General features: G+C 41.1%; 1 protein-coding gene across 3 annotated transcripts in view; it reads left to right on the forward strand.

The window, feature by feature from the left end:
- LOC137401755 (uncharacterized) overlaps positions 1 to 17,676 on the forward strand; it is a 91,309-nt gene extending 73,633 nt beyond the window's left edge. For 2 of the 3 annotated variants that reach the window (XM_068088231.1, XM_068088230.1), the window contains exons 2-6: positions 735 to 773; positions 1,969 to 2,007; positions 15,133 to 15,265; positions 15,952 to 16,060; positions 17,352 to 17,676. In XM_068088231.1, coding sequence (XP_067944332.1) covers positions 735 to 773; positions 1,969 to 2,007; positions 15,133 to 15,265; positions 15,952 to 16,060; positions 17,352 to 17,397 — 366 coding nt within the window. In that variant the 3' untranslated portion in view covers positions 17,398 to 17,676. The remainder of the gene's footprint in view (positions 1 to 734; positions 774 to 1,968; positions 2,008 to 15,132; positions 15,266 to 15,951; positions 16,061 to 17,351) is intronic. The other variant, XM_068088228.1, reaches the window with a different exon arrangement.
- Positions 17,677 to 25,010: the final 7,334 nt, after the last annotated feature.

A 25,010-nucleotide genomic window follows, 5' to 3' on the forward strand; every position in this document is an offset into this window, starting at 1 on the left:
CTTCTATTCACTTTATGTTCAATAAATACCACCATCTCTATTTATACTTAACTAGCAGAATGCCCGGCACTGCACGGGTATTAAAAACAGCTTATAAGAAGTGGCTGGTAATGTAGTTGCCATTGGGTAATTTGAGTGAGCTAGTATACATCTTGCTAAACTAACCAATTAGAGCTGTGAGAGCAAACTTTAGTGACGCTCCGCATAACGTTAAGTCACCATGCATATGTTAAGCCAGATAAGGACTATCTGCCCGATGGATCCATTATATCCTGGGTAGCTTAATAGATTAGCTTCTTGTCTTGAGGATGAGAAGGTCCAAGATCAAAACCTCTGTGATACGGATTCTGCATTGCTCAATTTTAATCGCTATCACTGTACATAGGTTGTACAAAAAAAGCAGTGAGATTTATATATAAATATGCATATATATTTATATATATATATATAAATAGTTCATTTATGACTCCGCAGATGGTTTGTATATGTCCTTCTCACTTGCAACTGTTATTGTTGTTTGAATCTTCAACGTCTCGGGTTCTTTCAACTTAACAGTTTATTTTGTAGAATCACAGAGCCTCTGCGCCTCAGTCAAATCTAATAAGATACCATGATTAACGCTCTTTTGTTTTCAATAATTTTACATAATATTTTATTTCCCTTTAACTACACTCCACAAGTGATAAATGGAAACTCTGCAATTATTTAGGTCTAATTCATGATGTATTTTTTAGAATTCGGCGCCCAGACAGGATGATTATAAAGTGTGTTATGTAAGTATTCTCATTAAATTCTTAGACAAGAAGTGCATAGCTTTGGAATATTTTTCTATGTCATTTTTATAAAGATGATCTCTATTTCACTATTTTATTGTTTGAGACTATAAGCTTGGTTATCAGCATTTGCACCATCTATTTAGATGTCTCAAGTCTACTCATCATATCTATAGTAGACTCAAGTCCACTAATCATATCTAAAGTAGGCTCAAGTCTACTCATCATATCTATAGTAGACTCAAGTCCACTAATCATATCTAAAGTAAGCTCAAGTCTACTCATCATATCTATAGTAGACTCAAGTCAACTAATCATATCTAAAGTAGGCTCAAGTCTACTCATCATATCTATAGTAGACTCAAGTCAACTAATCATATCTAAAGTAGGCTCAAGTCTACTCATCATATCTATAGTAGACTCAAGTCAACTAATCATATCTAAAGTAGGCTCAAGTCAACCAATCATATTTATAGTAGACTCAAGTCTACCCATCATATTTATAGTAGACTCAAGTCAACCAATCATATCGATAGTAGACTCAAGTCTACCCATCATATCTATAGTAGACTCTAGTCTACCAATTATATCTATAGTAGACTCAAGTCAACTAATCATATCTATTGTAGACTCCAGTTAACCTATCTTATCTATAGTAGACTCAAATCTACCAATTACATCTATAGTAGACTCAGGTTTACCCATCATATCTAATAAAGACAATATGATGATTGAATAGAACCAACTACTATCAAGTGTTGACAATGTATCCAACAGTTAAACTTTGTTGGTGGTAGTGCAGTATGTCAGTAGCCAGAATATTCTTTAACCTTTTCAACCTTGGCAGAAGGTGTACCAGCATCCACATAGCTCTGTTTGCAAATGCTGTTTCTCAGTAACAATGCAGTCCAATCAAATTAATTCTTGCTTACAGTTTTAGACTAAGAATTTTACTTTTTCTCTATACTGTTTTCCAATATCTTAATCAACTTCCTTTGTTATTATAACAATTTTCTTTATATTATATGACTCATTTTTCAGTATGTGATGGATGATTGTGACGCAAAAAAAGAATTATGTTATATTAACTATAATTTTATTGATTAATTCAAAACAGAAAACAATAATGAACAGATGAATATCTCATCAGTCAGCCTTGAATAAAACCTGAGATAATTGTCAATATATTTTACAGGGAGGTCCTACCAATCATGAACCTATTGGATTACGCCATGTGAGTATTATAAAGGAACCTACTTTTCAACTCTACGTAGTCAAAAGTCTTGTCATTCTTCTTATTGCCACAAACTCTAAGACCAATAATAAGTAGTCAGCGATCATATAATATAATATATTTCTACACAAATATATTATAACATAGCAAAAGTGTCAGCCATAAGCATTGCTACCCTAAACTAGTGGTAAATGTATGCTTCTTTCATGTCCTTGGCTCTGTGGTAGGCTCTGCCCTTCTTCAAGTGCAGCTCCACCCTACCTTAAGCGCGGCTGCTTGCATGTACACGTAATGTAGGTGATAGCCATGCGGGCACTACTTGCGATAACGATATTTTTAGTCTTGATTGTCAGGCTCGCCTCAGCCTTGATAACAGTGAGCCTATGAAATTGATAGCGTGTGTCACGCTCTTAGGCCACAGTTACAGTGTGCTATAAAAGATTAATATAAGCATGATTTGAATTCCAAGCTTTCTGTTTCAAAGAAAAAAATATAAAAGGCTGTTAGATCTAAGTAGTAAGTATAAACACCAAAGATTTCTGTCTCAAAGTTTATAAAAAAAAGTGATTTATTTTAAACATGTAGAGTTTACTCTCAGTCACATCTCATGAGAGCTTGTTTTGTATCGTCGTGTGGAACCTAATGGTTGGATCATAAATAAAACTACATGACTGCTGGATGAACTAATCGCAGCAGCATCGAGTCTCAATGAGCAAAACAAAGGGTGCTGTTGAAAACAGTTCTCATTCATTTACAAGCGTTCCAATAATTCTTGTTTACAGTTCAAACATGGGAACTCGATACAGAGCAGTTTCTATAAGCTACGTTTCAACCGAACAGTTTCTCTTAATGGCTTTTCATTCATCAAGGCTCAGTGAAAAACTATTCCTTATCTTTATAATGTACTACAACGCGGGATTTCAAATTTCAGATTTTGGTCCATGAAAATGCAAGTTAGCTAACTGTTTTATTCTAAGCTGGGTTTACTATAACAATAAGTTATAATATATCCGCACACCCTGAGAAGCTTTCCTAGAATTACTTTTCATGAAAACTGATTTATTGGACTCGTTATTAGCCAGTCCAGTTTCTTCATTCTTAGACTCTAAAAAGTAGTCGTTCAGCTAGACTCAGAGCTGTTTATTTTAGTATAAAGTCAAGAATGCAAAGCTGCATTCATTCATAATTATTCTCTATAAATCCGTCATTAGTTTCTTTAAATTTTCGCAAATTTTTCATTTATAATGTACAGTCAGTTGATAAAAGCAGAATAAATTGTTGATGTTCAATGATGGTAGCAGACTAGAGTTCATTGGCTGTGACTTAACAAATAAAAAGTCATCAACTGCAATATGTAAATCTAATAATTAATGTGTAAATACTCAGCAAAACACCAACTGTGACAACGGATGTACTTCCAAAAGAGCGAACAATTTCAAATATTGATGCAAACTATAGCGGTTTACGCTAGGTTTATAACTTGCAAGAGTATTAAATTGGAATTTATTCACTGATTTGGAGATGACTCGTTGTTGTTTTATTCAGTCAACACCAAAAGCGTAAAATCTAAAATTGAACAACATATTTGCAACAAGTTTTTCCACTGCAACACCAAAAATAACGATTTTATACAAGATGAAAAATTATCGACACAAAGCTTTTGCCGTCTTTAAAAAACACTCACTGAGCTAATTAAAGTAGTCCAACAAAACCAATTAACAAATGTCAAAATAAATGTCAAAATGTTCTGTTCAAAAAAATTGTCTATTAATTATCAGCTATGTGTCGCTCGTTGAAATTTCAAAATCATAATGCCAAGATTGGATGGAGGATAGTTACCGGGAGTAAAACGTGTCAAGACACATGGCCGGCCCCCAATTCTGCTGCCAAACCACCAGCACAGTTGACCGAACACACAACACGCCGAAACAACTCTCATGGCGCCTTAGATCCGAAAACAATGATGTTTTAAGTAACAAAGAACAATAAAATTGGTGAGTTAGTAATGAACAGAAAATCTTGCTTGGTTCTCTTACACAAACCACTTGAAAAATCGTAATGGTTAAAGTCAAAGTATCTGTGATTACATAACACTAGTTAAAAGTATTGTGAGAGAAGAGCATTGCGAGCAGAGCCGGTGCCAGTGTGACGGTCGATTGACAGGCCGGGCCAGGCCTCCTCCTCTCGCCGGAAGCTGGGCCGGCAATAAGGATAGCAGTGACGCGGGTCACGTAGCCACAAAATGTTACGATGGGAATCGAAACCTCAAGTAGGCGAAGCCAACAAAGAGCGAAGAAGATAAAAGGAAGGACGATTGGAAAGGCAGGCAGAGCAGCGTAGCTCCCTGCATATAATAGAGACTATATTCTCATACTGTTTATTATTTATGTATGCATGCTAGACCTTGTTGTATTAATACAAATATATTAATCATGTAAATATACATTGTATGCTCAGATAACAACTCGGTCTTCGTGATTTACTCGGCTTGTAGATAACCGTTAAAGTGGCACAGTAAAATCCTTCACACTAGTGGCTGCAGTGGAATACTTGGCCCGAATCCACAACAACCGAGTAAGCACTACGAGGAGCAAACCTGATCTCGGCTGCCGACCTTGCTTATAAGCATCGATTGAGCACACCGGGGTTAGCTAGCACTCCGACAGAAGAAGCACACTTGATCCGACTGGCGACTTTTCTGTTACTTCGCTCGGACACACCGGATTGGTGAAGGCCTCATAATAAGATAACTTTACCGAAACGTTAATCCCTGCTATTGACCGACTGTGCTGATGCACGCAGTCGATTCCCAATAACAGGCATACTCTCGGCTAGAAAAGAACAACGAGACGTTATTCCATGCTACTGGCAGACCATGCTGAGGCATGTAGTCGACCCCCAGTAAACAGGCATACTCTTGAACAAAGATGCAAAGAAGAGCGCGGGGGCGCAGAGCGTGGCACCGACTGGTTGGCCAAAGTGCTGGAGCGCCTAGCGATGGCCCACGAACTGAAGCCCCCGGGCTACAGTTCAAGGCCCCTCAGTACAACGGGACTGGCGACGTGGAGTATTTCATCCGCAGGTTCCAAGAGGTGGCAGCGGCTAACCAATGGATAAATGGAGCCAGCCTGTTGCATCTGAAGGAGGCACTCCGAGAGGATACCGAAAACTGCAAAGAGGCAGGCGAGGTAGGAGCTATCTTTGAGATGCTTTGGGTTCAGCTCGGTCTCTTCTCTCGACAAGCAAGGACTCGACTAAACAGCCTTCGGAAGACGGCGACCGCCTCGCGACAGGAGCACGCCTGTCAAGTAGAACGTTTGGTTAAGGAGGCCTACGATGACTTTCTATGGCAAAATAAATTATTGATATGGATTATTAAGGATATGGCAAAAGAATTATTTTGCAACTTGCCCAATGACACCAATCTGCAGCGGCATCTGTTGGCTGTGCCCACGGTGACCTTAACAGACGCTGTCAAGTCGGCACGCAGTTTCTGCAGATTTGGCCGGAAAAGAAGAACAGGCCGGTGGTGCGAAGCGTCGAGGAGCTCGCCGGAGACCAGGCGGCAGTGGTCCAGGATGCCACCCTGAACCCACTGACCCAATTGGTCGAGTTCCTTGCCCGGCAAGTACAGAAGATTACAGAAGAACACACACTTCGTGAAGATGTTCCCATAAAGTGACCCCTGCATTGTTGGGGTGTGGAAAGAGGGTGCACATTCGAAAAGAGTGCCCCCTGGGTAGACCCTCTGTTCCGGGAAACGGGAAGGGGCTGCAGCAGTAGGGCTAACTAGCGCTTGCACCAAAGCCCAAAGTTGCCAGCACCCGGCAAATACCAGCGAGCGAGACCCGGCCACTCCGGTTGAGCTTCGGCCCCTAGAAGCCAACAGGGAGAAGGACCGACTCCAGGACAACGAAGACAGGATAGGCAGGGTCGTGCTCTGCCACCCTCGTAGCCAGACCAAACCGGACTTGTCCCCCTTTGGAACTACTATCAGTCTTTGGGACGATTAAACCCAACTCTTGTCGACGAAGAAGAAGAGACTGACCCCGGTGCCCCCAGACACCGAGGTAGTCAAAAACCAAAGAACAAAAGAAGACAAGAGAAGCAGCTAGCTGAACCTGTTGGTATCCCTGCACCCCGGTGGAAAGGCACAAGAACTAGTTCCCACCTAAGGGACCTCGGACACGAGAATCGAGAGGGCGGATCGAGAGAAGGACCCCCTTCGCTTGGTGAGAAGCCTGCCTTAAAAGCGGCAGGGCTCACCCCCAGGGAAGCACCGGAACCCTCTTTGTGGATATCCCAGGGCTTGGGCCCAGGGATATCCGAACCTGTTGCAGGTATATGCAATGGTGCCGAGCTGATCAGAGCTCGGACACTGAGAGGGTCTCACTCCACCAGCTACTTCCTTCCAGGGAAGATGGAGGGGAGGCCCGTCTAGTTTCTGATCGACACAGGGTGCACCACAAACCTGCTGAGCAAACAGGTGTTTGATAAGCTCTCTCCGATCATGAGGAGCTTGTTGGAAAAGAGTGACAGCCACGGTCTCATGGCCGATGGGACCCGGCTGACATTCTAAGGGGTTGTACACCTGCCAGTATGACTCCAGGACGTAAAGACCGAAGGAAGTCTTTGTGGTGAGTCAGATAAGCAAGGACGCTATCTTAGGGATGTCTTTTCTGGTGGCTCACCAGTGCGCAATGAACTTCGAGCAGCATGTCGTGACCATTCTGGGTCGTCTCTTAACCTGAACAGACCAACAAGGCCAGTTGCTCTTGAGTAAAGTTCAAATATTGCGCGACGTGGTAGTACCCGCCAGGACGGAGATGACAGTACCTTGCCAAGTCACAACGGAGAACCACTGTCCGCATGGATCAATAAAGAGTTGCCCCAGTGGGCCAACCCTGGCTGCCAGCTTAAACTGCCCTGGGCTGAAAGGGGCATGATAGCTAGGTGTCTCAACCTCACGAACCAACCCTATCACTTGCGGGCATGGTCGGTCGTCGGCAGCTACACAGGAGTGGAGGACCATCAGGTGGATGACGAACCACCTTCTTCCGAATCCGGGCCAGCTCAGGGAGATGTGGAAGTGATGCTGGATGTAAAAGTGCCAGCCAACCTGAAGGATCTCTACGTGTCTGCCAAGAAAAACTGCCAAGGGCCGGACCAGCTGGCATGGCTGGAGCACCTACTGGTGCATTATCAGCACACCTTTAGCATGGGGGACGAGCATGTGGGTTGTACCTCTAAGGTAGAGCACTCCATTCTACTGAAGGAAGGTACTCGCCCCATCCAACAGCCACTCCACCGACTAGGGCTGGAAAAAGAGGCAGAGGCTGACCTGCAGGTACAGGAGCTGCTGGACAGGGGGTTAATCGAGCCAGCCAGGGAGCTTGGAGCTTCCCGGTAGTATTAGTATGAAAAAAGGATGGGAAATGACGGTTCTGCGTCAACTGCCAGCGACTTAATGCTGTGACCACACAGGATGCTTACCCCCTGCCCTGGATCGATGACAGTCTCAATGTCCTCTCTGGCAGCCGTTATTTTAGCACAATCAACCTGGTGAGCGGGTATTGGCAGGTACCCTTGTACGCAGACACGCAGGAAAAGTCCGCCTTCGCAACCCGATCCAAGCTTTGGAAATGGTAGGTGTTGCCATTCGGCCTGAGCTCGGCACCGGCCACGTTCTAGCGGCTTATGGAGTGGGTCCAGCGAGGGCTGCACTGGAAGACACTCTTACTATACCTGGATGACATCATCGTCATTGCCCCAGACTTTGATTTTCACTGGAACGGCTGGAGGAGGTATTGCAGCGCTTGAAGAGAGCTGGACTGAAGCTCAAGCCTTCCAAGTGTAAGCTCTTGCAGCCGCGAGTTTGGCACTTGGGACATGTAGTCAGCGAGAAAGGAGTAGCCACTGACCCAGAAAAACCCTTGGCAGTCCAACAATGACCTAACTCCAGGGGTATCCGCGAGCTACAGTGCTTCCTGGGTACCATGGGGGACTACCGGCAGTACGGGCCCGACTTTGCTGACACAGCCTTTGAACCGACTCATCAGCAAGGGAGAGGCCTAGTTTTGGGGCCAAGAGGAGCAAGAAGCCTTTGACAAGCTGAAGGAAGCGCTGTCCTCAGCCCTCGTACTGGGTTACCCAGACCCGACACAGCCGTATATACTAGACACGGACGCTAGTAATTGCGGAGTTGGTGCAGTGTTGTCCCAGGTATAAAGGGGAGTTGAGCGAGTCATCGCGTATTTCAGCAAGACACTGAACCCGGCGGAGTGGAATTACTGTGTGACTCAGAAAGAACTGCTCTGAAAAATACTTCTGGCCTTACCTCTATGGGCGCCAGTTCCTCCTCCGTACAGATCACACACCCCTCCAATGACTGTGTCAACGCAAGGAGCCTTCCAACCAGGTGGCCAGATGTTTGGAGATCCTTGCCGAGTTCCAGTTTACCAAGGAACACAGGGCCGGCCGACATGACAACGCAGATAGGTTCAGCTGACAGACCTGCAAAAACTGTTGACAGAGCAAGTTGATTGAGTTACAGGATGGAGGACTGACCTACAGGGAGTTAGCCCTGAGGAACCAACCAGGAAAGAACCCGAATCTGGACCCAAGAGTCGCCGGAACCACGAACGAGACAGTCGGTCGTTCAAGCCCGGCTCTGCCCCTAGAGGTATCGAGGTCCATCTCAAAGTTGGCCGAGGCCACCCCAGAAATCTGTAGGACAGCTTGGTTAAGCGCCAGAGAAACCGCCACAGGAGAGTTGGCACGCATGCAGTCCACCGGACGTGGACTAGTGGCCTCTATGTAGCTCTCTTTGCAGCAGGCAACGAATTAACCTCAAACAATTGGAATTGGGCAGATTCAAGCTGTGGCAACTACACCGCATTCGCCCATTCTTTTGGCTGCAGAATGGGGTACTGGAGGCACGTATTGCTCCGCAAGGCCAGCCAAGGTGGTGCTCGGTCTGCCACCTACTGGTCCGAGAAACAGCTGTTGGCAGACTCACGCCCTGGCCCACTCTGGGGTGGGAAGAACGGTCAGCCGGCTTCGACTGATTTGGTATTGGTCAGGTATGACAGCTATGGTGAGAAGAATGGTGGGGTGCTGTGAGGTCTGCCAGGCGGTTAAGCCCAGTAAAAACAAGGAAGCAAGTAGCCGGCAGAGGTTATATGCAGGTCGCCCCTGGCAAAAGGTGGCAGTGGACCTGGTTAGACTGATGTCAGAGACACCGAGAGGGAGCCAGTGGATCCTGGTGCTAACAGACCATTTCACTCGGTGGCAAGATGCATTGGCTTGCCCGGATGCAACGGCTGCTGTAGTTGCCAATGCGCTGGACGAGCGAGTATTTTGCTACATGGGCTTTCCAAAGCAAATGCATACGGACCAAGGGGCACAGTTCAAAAGCCAACTGATGAAAGAACTGTACCTGCTATGGCAAGTGGAAAAAATGCTCACCACACCGTACCACCCTCAGGCTAACGGCATTGTGGAAAGAAACAACAGGCAACTGGGAGGCTCCCTCCGAGCTTTTCTGCTAACACGAAGACAGGAGAAGTGGGACAGACTGCTGCCCCAGCTGATGCAGGCCTACAGGGGTATGCCAAACTCTGTTACAGACGAAACAGCAAACCTGCTGATGTTCAGCTGAGGGTTATGCCTCCCTGACCTGTTGGAAATCAGCTCGCCTTTGCTAGAGGAGCGGCCTTCTCACTAGTATGTACAGGAGACGCAGAAGAGGTTAAAAGCAGCTCACAAGATACTGAGGGATGGCCAACCGGCGGTGAGACAGGAGGACCGAGAAGAGCCACCACTATACGCGCCAGGAGAGTAGGTATGTCTTCTGAACAAGCACCAGCAAAGGGGAGAAAACCCCAAATTACAGGCCAAATACGTGGCCCTTTTAAAATCATAATGGCTTGGGCAAACCATACCTATTTGATTGAGAGACAGGGCCAGTCCTCTATCCAAAATGAGGGCCGGCTTAAGCTTTACTATGCCAGCGAGGAAAAGCTAAGCCAAGCACCAGTTACACTCGAGCCACGACACGGCTCAAACTTGAAAGGGCCTGCCCAAAACGGCAAAAGAGGGAATTCCAGCTCGAGCTCGAGTTGGCCAAAAGGCAAGCAGAGGAAATTTCACAGCGAAGAACACCAGGCGGTGAAAAGGAAAGCCAGTCAGAGTTAGCTCAGAAGCAGGCAGAGTAGCTACTCCAATCCAATCAAGGAATAATGGCTGATGCTAAATCAGAACAAAGGGAGCCGACCACAGAAGAGTCAGTTAGTAAAGAGTTAGCAGATCTGCCAACCAACCCAGCCCAGACAGAGAGCCCTTTCCCAGCTCACCATGGAGAGGAGTATAGGGAGCCCGTATGACATAATCCCCAGCCGGCACGAGCTACTGGGCCACCGAACAGGTATGGCGAGTGGGCGTGGCTGCAACAATTAGTAGCCAATCCGAGCCTTTCTTCTGACAGCAAACAGGTGTGTAGAGGAGCCATGAGAGGAGTAAAACAGGGGTCACTTACGCTTATGCCCTGTAGCTACACAGACAGTCTCCAGAATCTCTGCACTGCCACTACTACGAACACTCTTATCCAAGTGGCGAAAACAGGTGAGCTCGCTAGTTTGCTATTTACCGAGCCTTGCCTATCCATACCCATGGAGAGCAATGAGGAAGCCAGGCTGGAGGACTTGCTGGCTCAAGATAAAGAGGAGTTTGCACTCTCAAGCCAAACAGCCTCTGACAAACAGGTAGGTGCTACCACCAACCGAGTGACGGAGTGCTCTGGCCAGGCTGCCTCCTGGAGCTCCGCTCGAGTTGAGTCACACCTGGTTGACACTCTGTCAGTCATTGGCCAGTCTCGACCCGCGGGAATAGTTGAAATTAGGTAAATCTATCTCTAACGGCCAAAAGGACGCCAATAACTCAGCCCCGTTCTACTCGACGGCATCTACTACCATTGAAGTACTCGAGATACACGAGAGGCTGGATTGGGTGGCCAAGATTAACGAGGGCGAGAGGGCTGAGACGGCTTGGGTCTCTTACGTTTTAGTGACCGAGTCTAATCAGTCACCAGCATCTCCCAAGCCCAGCAGGAAGCCAATGGTAAGGAGCGAATGCTTTGTGGACGGGACCACTTGGGAGCAGACACAGGCCGCCATTGTGATACCCGAGACCTGTAACCTCTGTCAGGTCAAGACAAGCACACGGAGGATTCGGCAGCATGTCATGCAATATTTTGTGGTTTTTGTGTGCCTCTGCCGACGTCAGCACGTGTCAGGCCACCAGTTGATTTCACACAGGAGGACCTGCGGAGGCGGTGAATGCAGGAGTATCATCTACCTGGTAGACAGACCACGCTGGCAGTTCTTCTTGCATCTCCGGGGATGGCCGGCTGACCTGCCCATGCGAGAGTGTTGGCCCACACTCACTCTAACTGAAAGGCCAACCAGGGCCTCGGCCATTCGGGCAGAAAACGACCACCCTCGGGAGGAGCCACGATGGGAGAGGCCAGGGCGAAAGCGGCCCGCACCTAGGGAAGAGAAGGTGGGAACCACAGACCGATGGCCTTCCCACCACCATAGAGGAAAGGAGAACTTCCAGCCTGTGCCAACCCTACCCACCAGAGCGGACCGAATTCAGAGCCTGTGGGAGAGCGATTCAAGGAGGAGGAGCTCAGGCGGCTGCAAGAGGGCCACCGCAACCAGTTATTAAAGGATGGTTACCGGTTGCATCAGATGGTCATTCGGGCTCGAGGGTTCTTTAGGGGTGCCTGACATCAAGGCCAGGATGCCCTGTTCTTGGAAGACACTATCTCCCAGTGGGAAAAAAAGGCTTGACAGCACCGGCTCTGGGCTAAGATGTTCTCTCCCTCCGGCGTCGGTCGAATGGCCCTCATTGCCAGTCCTTGGGAGGAGAGTGTGAAGGACGAGCATCGCATGCGAGCGTGACAGTCAATCGACAGGTCGAGGCGGGCCTCCCCCTCTCCCCGGAGGGTGAGCCGGCAATGAGGATATGAGTGACGCGAGTCACGTAGCCACAAAACGTTACGACGGGAATCGAAACCACAAATGGGCGGAGCCAACAAAGAGCGAAGAAGATAAAAGGAATGACGATTGGAAAGGCAAGCATAGCAGCGCAGCTCCCTGCATATAATAGACACTATATTCTCATACTGTTTATTATTTATGTATGCATGCTGGACCTTGTTGTATTAATACAAATATATTTATTATGTAAATATACATTGTATGCTCAAATAACAACTCGGTCTTCGTGATTTACTCGGCTTGTGGATAACCGTGAAAGGGGCACAGTAAAATCCTCCACAGTATTATGCCATAGTCAAATATCTTGTCATGATCTTCTCCATTTGCTTGAATTCTCGTGAATTTGCATGAAAATACTGAGTTGGCTTCCCTTAGCCTGACTCAAGTGTTTCACTTAGCACAAGTGAGATCTTAGAACAAGCTTAAGATCAATTCAAGGCCAAATGATCTTTCTGACATCCCATTGCAGAACTTCAGATACTGCCCTGTCAACTGACAGGTCAAAGCGCTACCCACTACACCACAGATGCGCCTTTCATAACATGTTGTTTCTCCTATTTCCTGGTTTCTCATCCAACCTCCTTTGTTATTCTTTACTGCAATACAATAATAATTAAGTAGATGCCAAAGTCTTTTTCACGGATGCGTACAATTGTGTGTTTATGTTTCTCCATATTCTAGATAAATTTAGAGTGCAGATTGTAAAATCAATAAAATTGAAATGTACCGTACAATTGGAATACCGTAAAACCTCTAATTGAATGCCACATCTATTTGACCGCCAATTTGAATATATTTGATTTTTATGAACCCATAATATCAAATGATCAGTAGAAAAGTGGCCACAAAATAGGATTAATAGTCAACCGTTTGCATGAATTACAATTAATTATCTCATTGTCTAACTCTAAAGCTTTTTGCTTTCTTTTCATTAAAACTCTGAAAGCAACGCCATAGAAATTATCAATAATGGTCTCAGGATAAGAGTGGTTTCTCATTTAACACCGTCTTAATACTTCAAAAGACGTGCATATAAAAACGGTTTGCAAGTTTTGGGTCAAAGGTTACGTTGAGCGAGCAAACTTTTACGCTCAGCATTTGTGCTGAGTGCAGCGCGTATAAATTTTGCTCTGCCAAAAGATTTTTTGATGCTAATATTGATTAGTTCAGCAGTGCAGAAGAAGAGTGAAAGCCAGAAGATATTGTGGAGGGTATTGGACGGACTAAAAGACGTTTGTTCCATCGAAAGCAACAATCTATCGAAGCTATCCGAGCAAACAATGCAAATATTTTTTGTTTTAAAAACGTTAATTTTTGTTTCTGCAGTTAATATAAGTATGGTTCGTTTATGTCACTTGTTCATGAATTTATATTTGTATCATTTGATGGATTATCATTATATAACTTATAAATATGCAGATTTATAGCATGTTATTTAATAGCATCTTTGCCGCTACTTTAACACGGCTTACAGTGGATCGATGCTCATAACTTCACTTCTATAGCACAAAAAAAGCTAGTTTTAGCTTCAAACTGTAGCAAACATATCAATAAGTGCAATGAGCTTTTATGCAACAATTTTAAATATAATATATTGAAATATGAATGAAAAATAAATAAAAAAATATAAATAGAAAATGGAAAATGCCAACAAATTGCAAAAAAGGACACAGGCTATAATATCATCACAGGTCAATTGCAAGCAATAGATATTAACTGGTAGAGATATTTCTCATTTTCTCGAGGCATATTTATAAAGAGATCTTTGGCATGTTGGAGATAAGTTGGCAGATTTATTGCATCCAAAAGGTTAAGTATTGCTCCATCAGGAGAAGTGAGCCAAATATAGGTGACATTTCTCTTGCCCGTAATAGGGCTAAACTTATCTTTCGAAAATTCTGGCGAGCCATTTGAAAAGTATACTGCCAGCCTATACTTGAACCCCGCCTCCAACTGACCAACACTATAATAGAGGGAGGGTTGACAAAATAGAGCGCCATGGTGTTCAATTCAAGGTTTTAGGGCATATACATATTGTGGAGGACGAGACAAATACTAGCCATATTTTTAAATAACACTATTCTTTGTGCTTGTGCTTGTGACAACGTTATTCCTAGATAGCTTTATGTGTATTTTCTTTACCTAGTTATATAATACTCTGGTGAACCTGTTACGTAATACTGTATTTTTGGGCCTGCTTCGCAGGCCTGTCAGCACACCCTTATATCTATTGTCTGGGCCTGCCTCACAGGCCTGACACGATACAATGGATATTACATAATTGTGGGCGGGGTAAATGGTATATAAGGAGAAGGCATAGGCCAACTCTTTAGGATTATTCTTACGGATTCGATGCTGTTAAGACGAAGTTGCCTATGTGCTTATATACATTAAATATACTATACTTATTCTTACAAACTGCCTACGTTTGATGCCTGCCTGGTTGGCTTAATAAGGATCCTTCTGCCAGAACTGATCTGACTTCGAGCACGAACTGCTTTGGGAGATACCTAAGGAAGGCTAGGGGTTGGCTGCGTTACGATCGGACCTGATCAGAAATGCGATAGCATTGGAGATCAGGCCCTCCAGTAAGCTAGCCGGGACCTGGATTAGCCAAGATAGGGTCTCAGAGAGCAGGCCGTACTAGCGTTCCAAGTAAGCCTGAACTGAGGGCAACTAGCCGCGGCCTGATCGGACCACTAGGTGTGTCAGGCAGGCCGACGAGGGGAAGGCCCAGCGTTCAGACTGCACCGCCTTGTTAGGAAAGTAAAGCTGGCTCAGCTACCGGGGCCAGACCTTTACAATATAAAGACTGTTGCAAAGTTGGCGCAAACAATGCCAAATCTATTCATTAACAGTTTTCTATAATGAGCTTAAACATGCCTCGTGTTGTCTGTAAGCTTAAAAAGTTTTCCTCCAGTAGGTACCTATCAGTTGTTGCATTTTAAAGTTGTAGCGGTTGTATGATGCTGTCTGACCAACTGATTTGTTTTACTACCTGCTTGATGTTGTCATATCTCAACTTTTGGTAGTTTGAAAACAGATTTCCTTCTCTATAATTAAGGTGAGGAATGAGCACAGACAGATGTACAGAGATAATAATAACTCTCGACCCCGAAAAGTAGTTGACCTGCATGGACTCTTCCAAAATGAAGCCCTCAAAGTTTTGGATGAATGCCTCAGGACTCTTAAGGAAGGTATGAAAGCATTTTTAGTTTTTACACTGCCATGCATATGTGTTCAGCTCAAACATCTGTTAGATTTTATTTTCAGCTCAACAGGAATTGATTTAATAATGCATTTTAAAAAAAATGAATTTGTAATTTGGTTAGAGTTTTAGATGTAAGCAATTCAATTACTACTAAGAAACTGATCGTTTTTGAAAAATAAACTTTGCTGTGCTTAATAGTTTGAAAATAGTTTTAAAGAAACTGAAATTAAACATAGAGCAGTAGCACACACCAAGTACATTAGAAAATATTGTGCAAAAGTATCAGTTGTTTTAATCTGATTTTAATAAAACATTAACTATTATTAAATATCAGAACAATAGCAATACACTCAAACTACTGGTTATAGCCACTGTCAGTTTTTAAAAGATTTTATGCATTTGTTACTGACAACTTTTTTGTAATTTTATTTTCTGGTGATTCATTTCTTTTGTTTTTGTCTTGTTTGTAGTTTCTGTAAGCAGTGAAGTGTTACTTTCTTAGGTAATAGTACCAGAATTATTTTTAAACTTGGATTACAAGGTCATATCAACTTTCAATGTCAGCATTTCTTTGTTTGTTGATTTTAATCTCTAACAGTTTCATATAGCCAAAATTCTATTTGATTTGCTGTAAAACCATCAGAATGAGAAGATATAATTTTGTTTCTCTAGAAGGGTATAGAACTGCTGTTATCATTACTGGAAAAGGAAACAACAGTAAAGGTGGCATCGCTGTTCTTAAACCAGCAGTAGAAGGTTACTTACAAGCAAACCAATTTTGGTGAGTTTCTGTACAATTGTTTAAATGACAAATAGATTTCTAATGTTAAGTTATTCTTAAGAGGTCAACCACAGTTAAGCGATCGCTAGCTGTTTATTATCAAGTCAGAGTTAAGTGTTCACTAGCTGTTTATTATCAAGTTAGAGTTACGTGTTCACCAGCTGTTTATTATCAAGTCCAAGTTAAGTGTTCACTAGCTGTTTATTCTCAAGTTAGAGTTAAGTGTTCATTAGCTGTTTATTCTCAAGTCAGAGTTAAGTGTTCACTAGCTGCTTATAATCAAGTCAGAGTTAAGTGTTCACTAGCTGCTTATTATCAAGTCCAAGTTAAGTGTTCACTAGCTGTTTATTTTCAAGTTAGAGTTAAGCGTTCACTAGCTGTTTATTATTAAGTCACAGTTAAGTGATCGGTAGCTGTTTGTTATCAAGTCAGAGTTAAGTGTTCACTAGCTGTTTATTCTCAAGTTAGAGTTAAGTGTTCATTAGCTGTTTATTCTCAAGTCAGAGTTAAGTGTTCACTAGCTGCTTATAATCAAGTCAGAGTTAAGTGTTCACTAGCTGCTTATTATCAAGTCCAAGTTAAGTGTTCACTAGCTGTTTATTCTCAAGTTAGAGTTAAGCGTTCACTAGCTGTTTATTATTAAGTCACAGTTAAGTGATCGGTAGCTGTTTGTTATCAAGTCAGAGTTAAGTGTTCACTAGCTGTTTATTATCAAGTCAGAGTTAAGTGTTCACTAGCTGTTTATTATCAAGTCACAGTTATGTTTTCACTAGCTGTTTGTTATCAAGTCAGAGTTAAGTGTTCACTAGCTGTTTGTTATCAAGTCAGAGTTAAGTGTTCACTAGCTGTTTATTATCAAGTCAGAGTTAAGTGTTCACTAGCTGTTTATTATCAAGTCACAGTTATGTTTTCACTAGCTGTTTGTTATCAAGTCACAGTTATGTTTTCACTAGCTGTTTGTTATCAAGTCAGAGTTATGTTTTCACTAGCTGTTTATTATCAAGTCAGGGTGAAGTGTTCACTAGTTGTTTATTACCAAGTCACAATTAAGTGTTCACTAGCTGCTTATAATCAAATCATAAGTCAAGACAGGATACTTATTATAGTAAAGATTTGTACAAGTGTAAAGGGACCTACTCCCCAACTCTGCCCAGTCATAAGTTTTGGCACTTATTGTCACCAACTCTAAAAGCCTTTACCATAATAAGTGATCATAGCAATCATGAGACACATATACTTGTACACAAATAAATGTGTACTTATATTTTCGTCTCTTCTGTGTGTATTTTAGGTTTGTAGAACAGTCTGGTGGAGGGTCCTTTGAGGTGTCACTTTGAAAGACAAGACAATGAAGCAGGCTGCAGAAAAGTAATTACAAACTGCATACAAATCGCTGAGATCTCAGCATTATGCTAATTATGGCGTTAGAAAAACTCGATACAGTATTTTTTTCATTTTGTTAACTAGTTGCTAAATGTATTTTATTGTTACATCTGTTCATCATTTATTGAGAGTAAAAGTTGATAGATTTAACTTAAGATAATGTCTAACTATACATTCTGATTGAGTAGATAATAGGTATTGTGTGGGAAGATATACAATATAGTTGGGGTGAAACTGATAGCCTCTTGAGTTTTTATCTGATGACTTCTCTGAGTGAACATCTCTACCAAAACTGTTTTAACTATCGTGTTATGAAACCATTTTAGCTTGACAGTCTTTTTACAGCTAGCTAACAATACTAAATCAACATCAAACTCGTGAAACTAGATATGATAAAGCTATCAGTGATGTTCATATGAAATATTAGGTAGAAGTTTGATTGATGACCTTGAGCAGCAAGTTTGCTGCCTGAGCATAGATTGAATCTTTTCATCCCGGTTATTCATCAGCCCACTTTTTACCAGACTCATTGTAATATTTACCATTCGTGCACCCAGCAACCAGAAAAGCAGGACCTTCATCATTTAGGGGGATCCATATGTATCTACATGGTTTCTCCTTTTATGTAAGGTCGGTGGTTAACAGTAGTTTTGATGTGAGCCAAGAATAAAAGCTAAATTATTCGTACCAAACTGCAGTTGGCAGGTGCTTGGCAGGTGCTTGTATCAGTCACTTTCAAATGGACCGCTTTAGATCTGTCTGGTAATTGCCTCATTCAATCTCAGCTCAGTGTTTCTGTTTTCTTATCAAACAAAAAATAAATCTCATTACTCTGTTCTAACCAGCTCAGACTTATCAATACATTTTAAAAACTTTGAAATTCTAGTCCAAAGGATTCGTGATTATGTGTACATTTATTACAGGTTTAAAACTACTACAAGCAGCCTCCGTGTCTCTCAGAATAATGTACAGATCCACCAGCCACTAGTATTCTATTCATCTGATTTCTTGTTTAAGACAACTAAATAAACAAACTGGTTTTTAAGGCTTACTGTCATTCTTTCCACTTCAGTTACCCAGTAGATCTGTAGATGGGGTGTGCAACTCCTGATGAGGTGGGCAACTTTTGATGGAATGTGCAACTCCTGATGGGGTGTACAACTCCCAATGATGTGCATCTCTTGATGAAGGGTGCAATGCCGAATGGTGTGCACATCTCCTAATAGGGTGCGCAAATCCTGATGGGGTATGCAATTCTTGATGGAGTGTGAAACCCCTGACAGGGTGTACATCTTAATGGGATGTACATCTTCTGATGGTGTTCCCTACTACTGATGAAGTGCGCAACACCTGATCGTGTGTGCCACTTCTTTACAGATTAAGCATGGGTTGACATTTAATATTTGGGTGCACGCTTCAAACAAGACATTTGTTCTCACAGCAATCAAAGCAAGAGTTTTTGGAATTGAAAGAATGTGAACTTAACAAATTTTTTAACCACTAAAAGAGCAAATGCGTTGTTGACTTTATTACCTAGTAAACCGGTGAGGCTTTCAATATAACTGTTTGAGTACTTTAAGACTCATAATAGAGTGAATTGTTGGCTGTTTACTCTTTGACTGCTTACTCAGTTCACTCCCTCTATTGCTAGTTAGAGCACTTCTAAACAAGACTATAGATCAGAAGCACCGCAATGAATATGTAGACATCTCAGTTAAGAAAGATGATTGATCTTTAATTAGTCTTCAGTAGTGTCATAAACCACTAAAATCTCTACTAACAATAGCTAACTGCACAAACAGGGTGACTGCTGCTAACGGCTACAGAAAAAAACAAACAGAGCAACTGTTGCTAACAGCTACAGAACTAAACAAGCAGGGTGACTGTTGCTAACTTCTAGAGAACTATACAAACAGGGTGACTGTTGCTAAAAGCTACAGAACTAAACAAACAGGGCGACTGTTGCTAACAGCTACAGAACTAAACAAGCAGGGTGGCTGTTGCTAACGGCTACAAAACTAAATGAATAGGGTGACTGTTGCTAACGGCTACAGAATTAAACAACAGGATAACTGTTGCTAATGGCAACAGAACTAAACAAGCAGGGTGGCTGTTGCTAACGACTACAAAACTAAACGAATAGGGTGACTGTTGCTAACGGCTACAGAATTAAACAACAGGATAACTGTCGCTAACAGCAACAGAACTAAACAAACAGGGTGACTGTTGCTATCGGCTACAGAACGAAACAAACAAAGTGACTGTTGCTAACAACTACAGAACTAAACAAACACAGTGACTGTTGCTAACAACTACAGAACTAAACAAACAGAGTGACTGTTGCTAATAGCTACAGAACTAAACAAGCAGGGTGACTGTTGCTAACCGCTAATGAACTATACAAACAGGGTGATTGTTGCTAAAAGCTACAGAACTAAACAAACAGGGCGAATGTTGCTAACAGCTACAGAACTAAACAAGCAGGGTGGCTGTTGCTAACGGCTACAAAACTAAACGAATAGGGTGACTGTTGCTAACGCTACAGAATTAAACAACAGGATAACTGTTGCTAACGGCAACAAAACTAAGCAAACAGGGTGACTGTTGCTAACAGCTACAAAACTAAACAAACAGGGTGACTGTTGCTATCGCCTACAAAACTAAACAAACAGGGTGGCTGTTGTTAACAGCTACTGAACTAAACTAACAAAGTGACTGTTGCTAACAACTACAGAACTAAACAAACAGAGTGACTGTTGCTAACAGCTACAGAACTAAACAAACAGGGTGATTACCGCTGAATGTAGCATACCTAAATAAAATGAGGAACTGTTGTTGTTTATCACAATTTTTTCACCCAGCCAGAATAATCCGATTAGTGTTTTTCATGCTGCCAAAATACTCAAGCTTTTCTTGTAGTTTTCTTTTCTCATGCGATTTGAGTTCATCCCATGTAAGAAACCCGTCAGGTATACTTGATTGGAAAGACATTTCGGTTTCACTCAAATTTAGCTTCCTTATTAAGAGATGCAATTGCAACCTGCAGTTTTCTGCAATTTAACTGCCCCAACCTGCTTGGCAAACATTTAAATTCCACATTATTCGCATTATTCGCACGGACTCAGGTATGACTCGGCTACTAATGTTGGAAGTTGTCTGCCTCTCTCAACACCGTCAACAAAAAACTTTGAAATCACAGTTATTACCCTCATCGTTATTTTTATTAGGGCATGTCATGTTCTTGCTGCAGATGATTTAACCAGTTTATTGGCACCAGCAACAAGCAATTATAAACAAGAGCCAGGACTACAATATTAAAGGGGTTAATAAAAGAAAAAACAGTACATGGAATAACAGAACAAACAAACATACACATGTAAGTTGTGTCGACTTTGGGCATTAGGAATGTAAGTAATTTTTCTGTTGTTCGACTTCTTTTGAACATTGAGTTTAATTTATCAACTTTTTAGCTTTGGCTTTCATTGCTTTGCCTTTTTTCTTTGCAGCTCCTTTTTGAGACCCTAGCATCGGGTTAGGACCATCTTGTGGCACTGCCGGTGCGATGGGCTTTTTTTGGCTGGTCTGTTTTCCTTTCCTTTCTAGGAAATTGTCTTCCTTTGCTTCAGATGCTGCAGTGCTTGGTTTTTTCATCGCCTTGTAGTTAGTTCTGATTTTCTCCATATCTTCTCTCTGATAGCCAGTACCTGACAGATTGTACATTAAAAGCTTTAAAACTCTGATATTGAGGAATAGTTTGATTTTATTTAATGTCTGGATATAAAAATGTTATAAAATATATTATATACCTATTATTATTCTCACCGATCTCTTTGCTCTGATGTAATACAAATCATCTACTTTTTATCATTTTTATTCATGGAGTCAGTTTGATTTAAAAAGCAATTGGCTAAAGTTGAACTAACTTGTGCTCACTTTTGAGTGCTACTAAACTACAAATGAAGATAATGGATGGACTAACATATTCTGGAAGATTCTATAGTATAGGAATTACCTGTACTTCCTTTTATTCAAGCCTAAAAATGTTATTCATAAAATTTGAAAAAGATTTTCAACATTTACTTTTGATATACTCCTTTTGTGAATGTGACGACCTTGAAGGTCTTGTCAGGGCTATAACCAGGAAAGATGATCATTGACTTAACATAGCGGACTTAACCAATCAAACTTGACATATCCGATTTGACATATCAGGCTTGACATATCAGACTTGACATATCAAACTTGACATAGCGGACTTAACCAATCAAACTTGACATATCAGACTTAAAATATCACATTTGATGCATTAATGAATACCATTTTAGCCCCTGAAAATGCTCAGTTTGTGGACTACAGTTACCTCTATCCTCTAAAAATACCCTAATAAACTGACCTTCATTGGTTTCAGTTCTGTTTGCTACGTCATCATCTTTGGCTAAAGTATAAAATGAAACATTTATTATATTTTTCTTGTATATCATACACTAAACCACACCCCTATATAAGCCTCACCTGCTTTATTTTTAAAAAAAAAATAAAACAATACATAGGCCGCACCTTTGTATAGGCCGCAGAACTTAGGATGGTTTTTTTAACACGGCGGCAAATTCTCTGTTTAAAACGGAACTGTGCCGTTAAGTACTGTTCCTTATTAATGTTATTTAATGTTATTCATTATGAATAATTAATTATTTCATAATTATTAATCTTATTTATATTCCTATTTAACCAGGAAAGATGACCATTGACTTAACATAACAAACATGTCAAATCAAACTTGACATATCAGACTTGACATATCAGACTTGACATCTCAGACTTGACATATCAGACTTGACATATCAGACTTGACATATCAGACTTGCCATATCAGACTTGACATATCAGACTTGACATATCAGACTTGACATATCAGACTTGACATATCAGACTTGACATATCAGACTTGACATATCAGACTTGACATATCAGACTTGACATATCAGACTTGAGATATCAGACTTGACATATCAGACTTGACATATCAGACTTGACATATCAGACTTGACATATCAGACTTGACATATCAGACTTGACATCTCAGACTTGACATATCAGACTTGACATATCAGACTTGACATATCAGACTTGACATATCAGACTTGACATATCAGACTTGACATCTCAGACTTGACATATCAGACTTGACATATCAGACTTGACATATCAGACTTGACATATCAGACTTGACATATCAGACTTGACATATCAGACTTGACATATCAGACTTGACATATCAGACTTGACATATCAGACTTGACATTTCAGACTTGACATATCAGACTTGACATATCAGACTTGGCATATCAGACTTGACATATCAGACTTGACATATCAGACTTGACATATCAGACTTGACATCTCAGACTTGACATATCAGATTTGACATATCAGACTTGACATATCAGACTTGACACATCAGATTTGACACATCAGACTTGACATATCAGACTTGACATATCAGACTTGACATATCAGACTTGACATATCAGACTTGCCATATCAGACTTGACATATCAGACTTGACATATCAGACTTGCCATATCACATTTGATGCATTAATGAATATCATTTTACCCCAGGAGAATGCTCAGTATGTGGACTACAGTTACTTCTTTCCTCAAGAAATACACTAATAAACTGACCTTCATTGGTTTCAGTTCTGTGTGCTACGTCATCATCTTTGGCTAAAGTACAAAATGAAACATTTATGATATTTTTCTTATATAAGTTGTTATAATGAACAGGCTTGCAAAAGTGGAAATATATCAACTATGATAAAAGTTACTTCTATATCTTCGAATGCTGCTGTACTGGATAAAAAGGCAACCACGAACAGTCTATAGGAATTTAATATAAATTTTGTTTAGATTTATGTGTATAATATTCTTGTTTGAGGGTCTTAAGCAATCTCATCACTTAACAGAATAATATCTGGTTACCTTAAAGTGAAATTATAGATTTTCGTTGACTTGAAAGCTGAAGTACTTTCAAAAACACATTTTTTTACCAGAGATCTCTTTCTCTGTAGTTTTTTAATCATTCAAGTCTAATATCAGAAGTTGTGGTCAGCTTTTTACACAACTTCTCAAACCTGTTTCCAACAAAAGAGTTCTAATAACCGCGAATTTGTAATTTTGAATTTTCAGCAGAACCAAGACATAAGCACCTGCCTTTAGATTGGTTTTGCATTTCTTCAACTTTTGTCTGTAAGTCTTTGCTCCCTGGTCCTTCACTTTCTTCTACACCTTCTAAAAGCATCCAATTTTACACAGAGGTAAAGGATTTATCATTGCCACAGAAGGTCAACCATTAAAATTTTGTTTTGAAAACTGGATACACCTAAAACTTAATAAAGCATTATTTGAATGTCTCATAAGAAGTTGTATTTTTTATCTTTAACCAACCGTCTAACACTATATACAACTCTGATCAACGTCAGAAACAATCAAACCATGTGAACTTAACCAGATTTTATGTAGTTTCAGGTGTAAATTTGTACTGATTTTTATTGTAGGCTAATTCCTTATAATAATAACAATATTTCTCTTTTATGTTACAATATGTCTTTATGAATGAAGTCAACATATTTTTTAATTAGCAGAGAACAAGCAAGGAAATATGTACGTCAACCACTTGAAACATTGTTTGACAGTCTTTGACTATTGTTACTAGCAAACTTAAATTGTTATGCTGTAGATGCTGGTAGCTAAAAGGCTTTTGAGTTTTTGCTAAACAGAAAGGGATCTTTCCACTAAAAAAGTAACAAACTGAATCTAGTTCTATGTGAGACGGAATATAAATGTTTTGTGCCATAACTTACACATCAAAGTAGAGCATTTTGATACAACATTATTGATATTTGCACACAAAACGGAAGACCAAAGTTTACGCATTAAAAAAAACTGGAGAAAAGTGAGTCAGAATCATCAGAATTATTGATACTCAGATTTGTGGCCGCTCGATGATGCTGGAGTTGCTTATCCTATGGAAAAACAGAAATGAGCACACAACTTCCATTATGATAATATTTTATTGCTGTTTACAGAATAAATAAATAATAATAATAATAATAAATAAAATTCAGCTGTTTCTAGCTAAATGCTGATTTAGCTAGAAATTATATTTATTGCAACATTTATTAATGATTTTGCTAGCAAAATCATTAATAAATGTTGCAGCTGACTTCAAAATAATTGGAAGTCAGCTGAAGAAGATTTGTTAAATACATTAATTTTTTTTCATGGATTCCGTGTTTGTGAGATAAAAACTGCTAGACATGTTGTCTCCGCGGAAAGTCTAATTCCTTGTGATAACCTTTTATTGTAGATGAGGCTTTTGATTCTAAAAAACTCAATGAGGCACTTCATATACCAATAATTAACTCATTGCAGTTTGAACTGGATGTTGCAATTTTTGCGAGTTTTAGAACTGAACATGACCGATCAAAATTCTTCACACCAAACTGTTTTGTTGCGTCTATTCTATCAACTTACTTCCATATTTGACGTATGCTGTCGCAACTACG

This window comes from Watersipora subatra, chromosome 8 (genome assembly GCF_963576615.1).
Source record: "Watersipora subatra chromosome 8, tzWatSuba1.1, whole genome shotgun sequence".
In the NCBI taxonomy this organism is placed as follows: Eukaryota; Metazoa; Bryozoa; class Gymnolaemata; order Cheilostomatida; family Watersiporidae; genus Watersipora; species Watersipora subatra.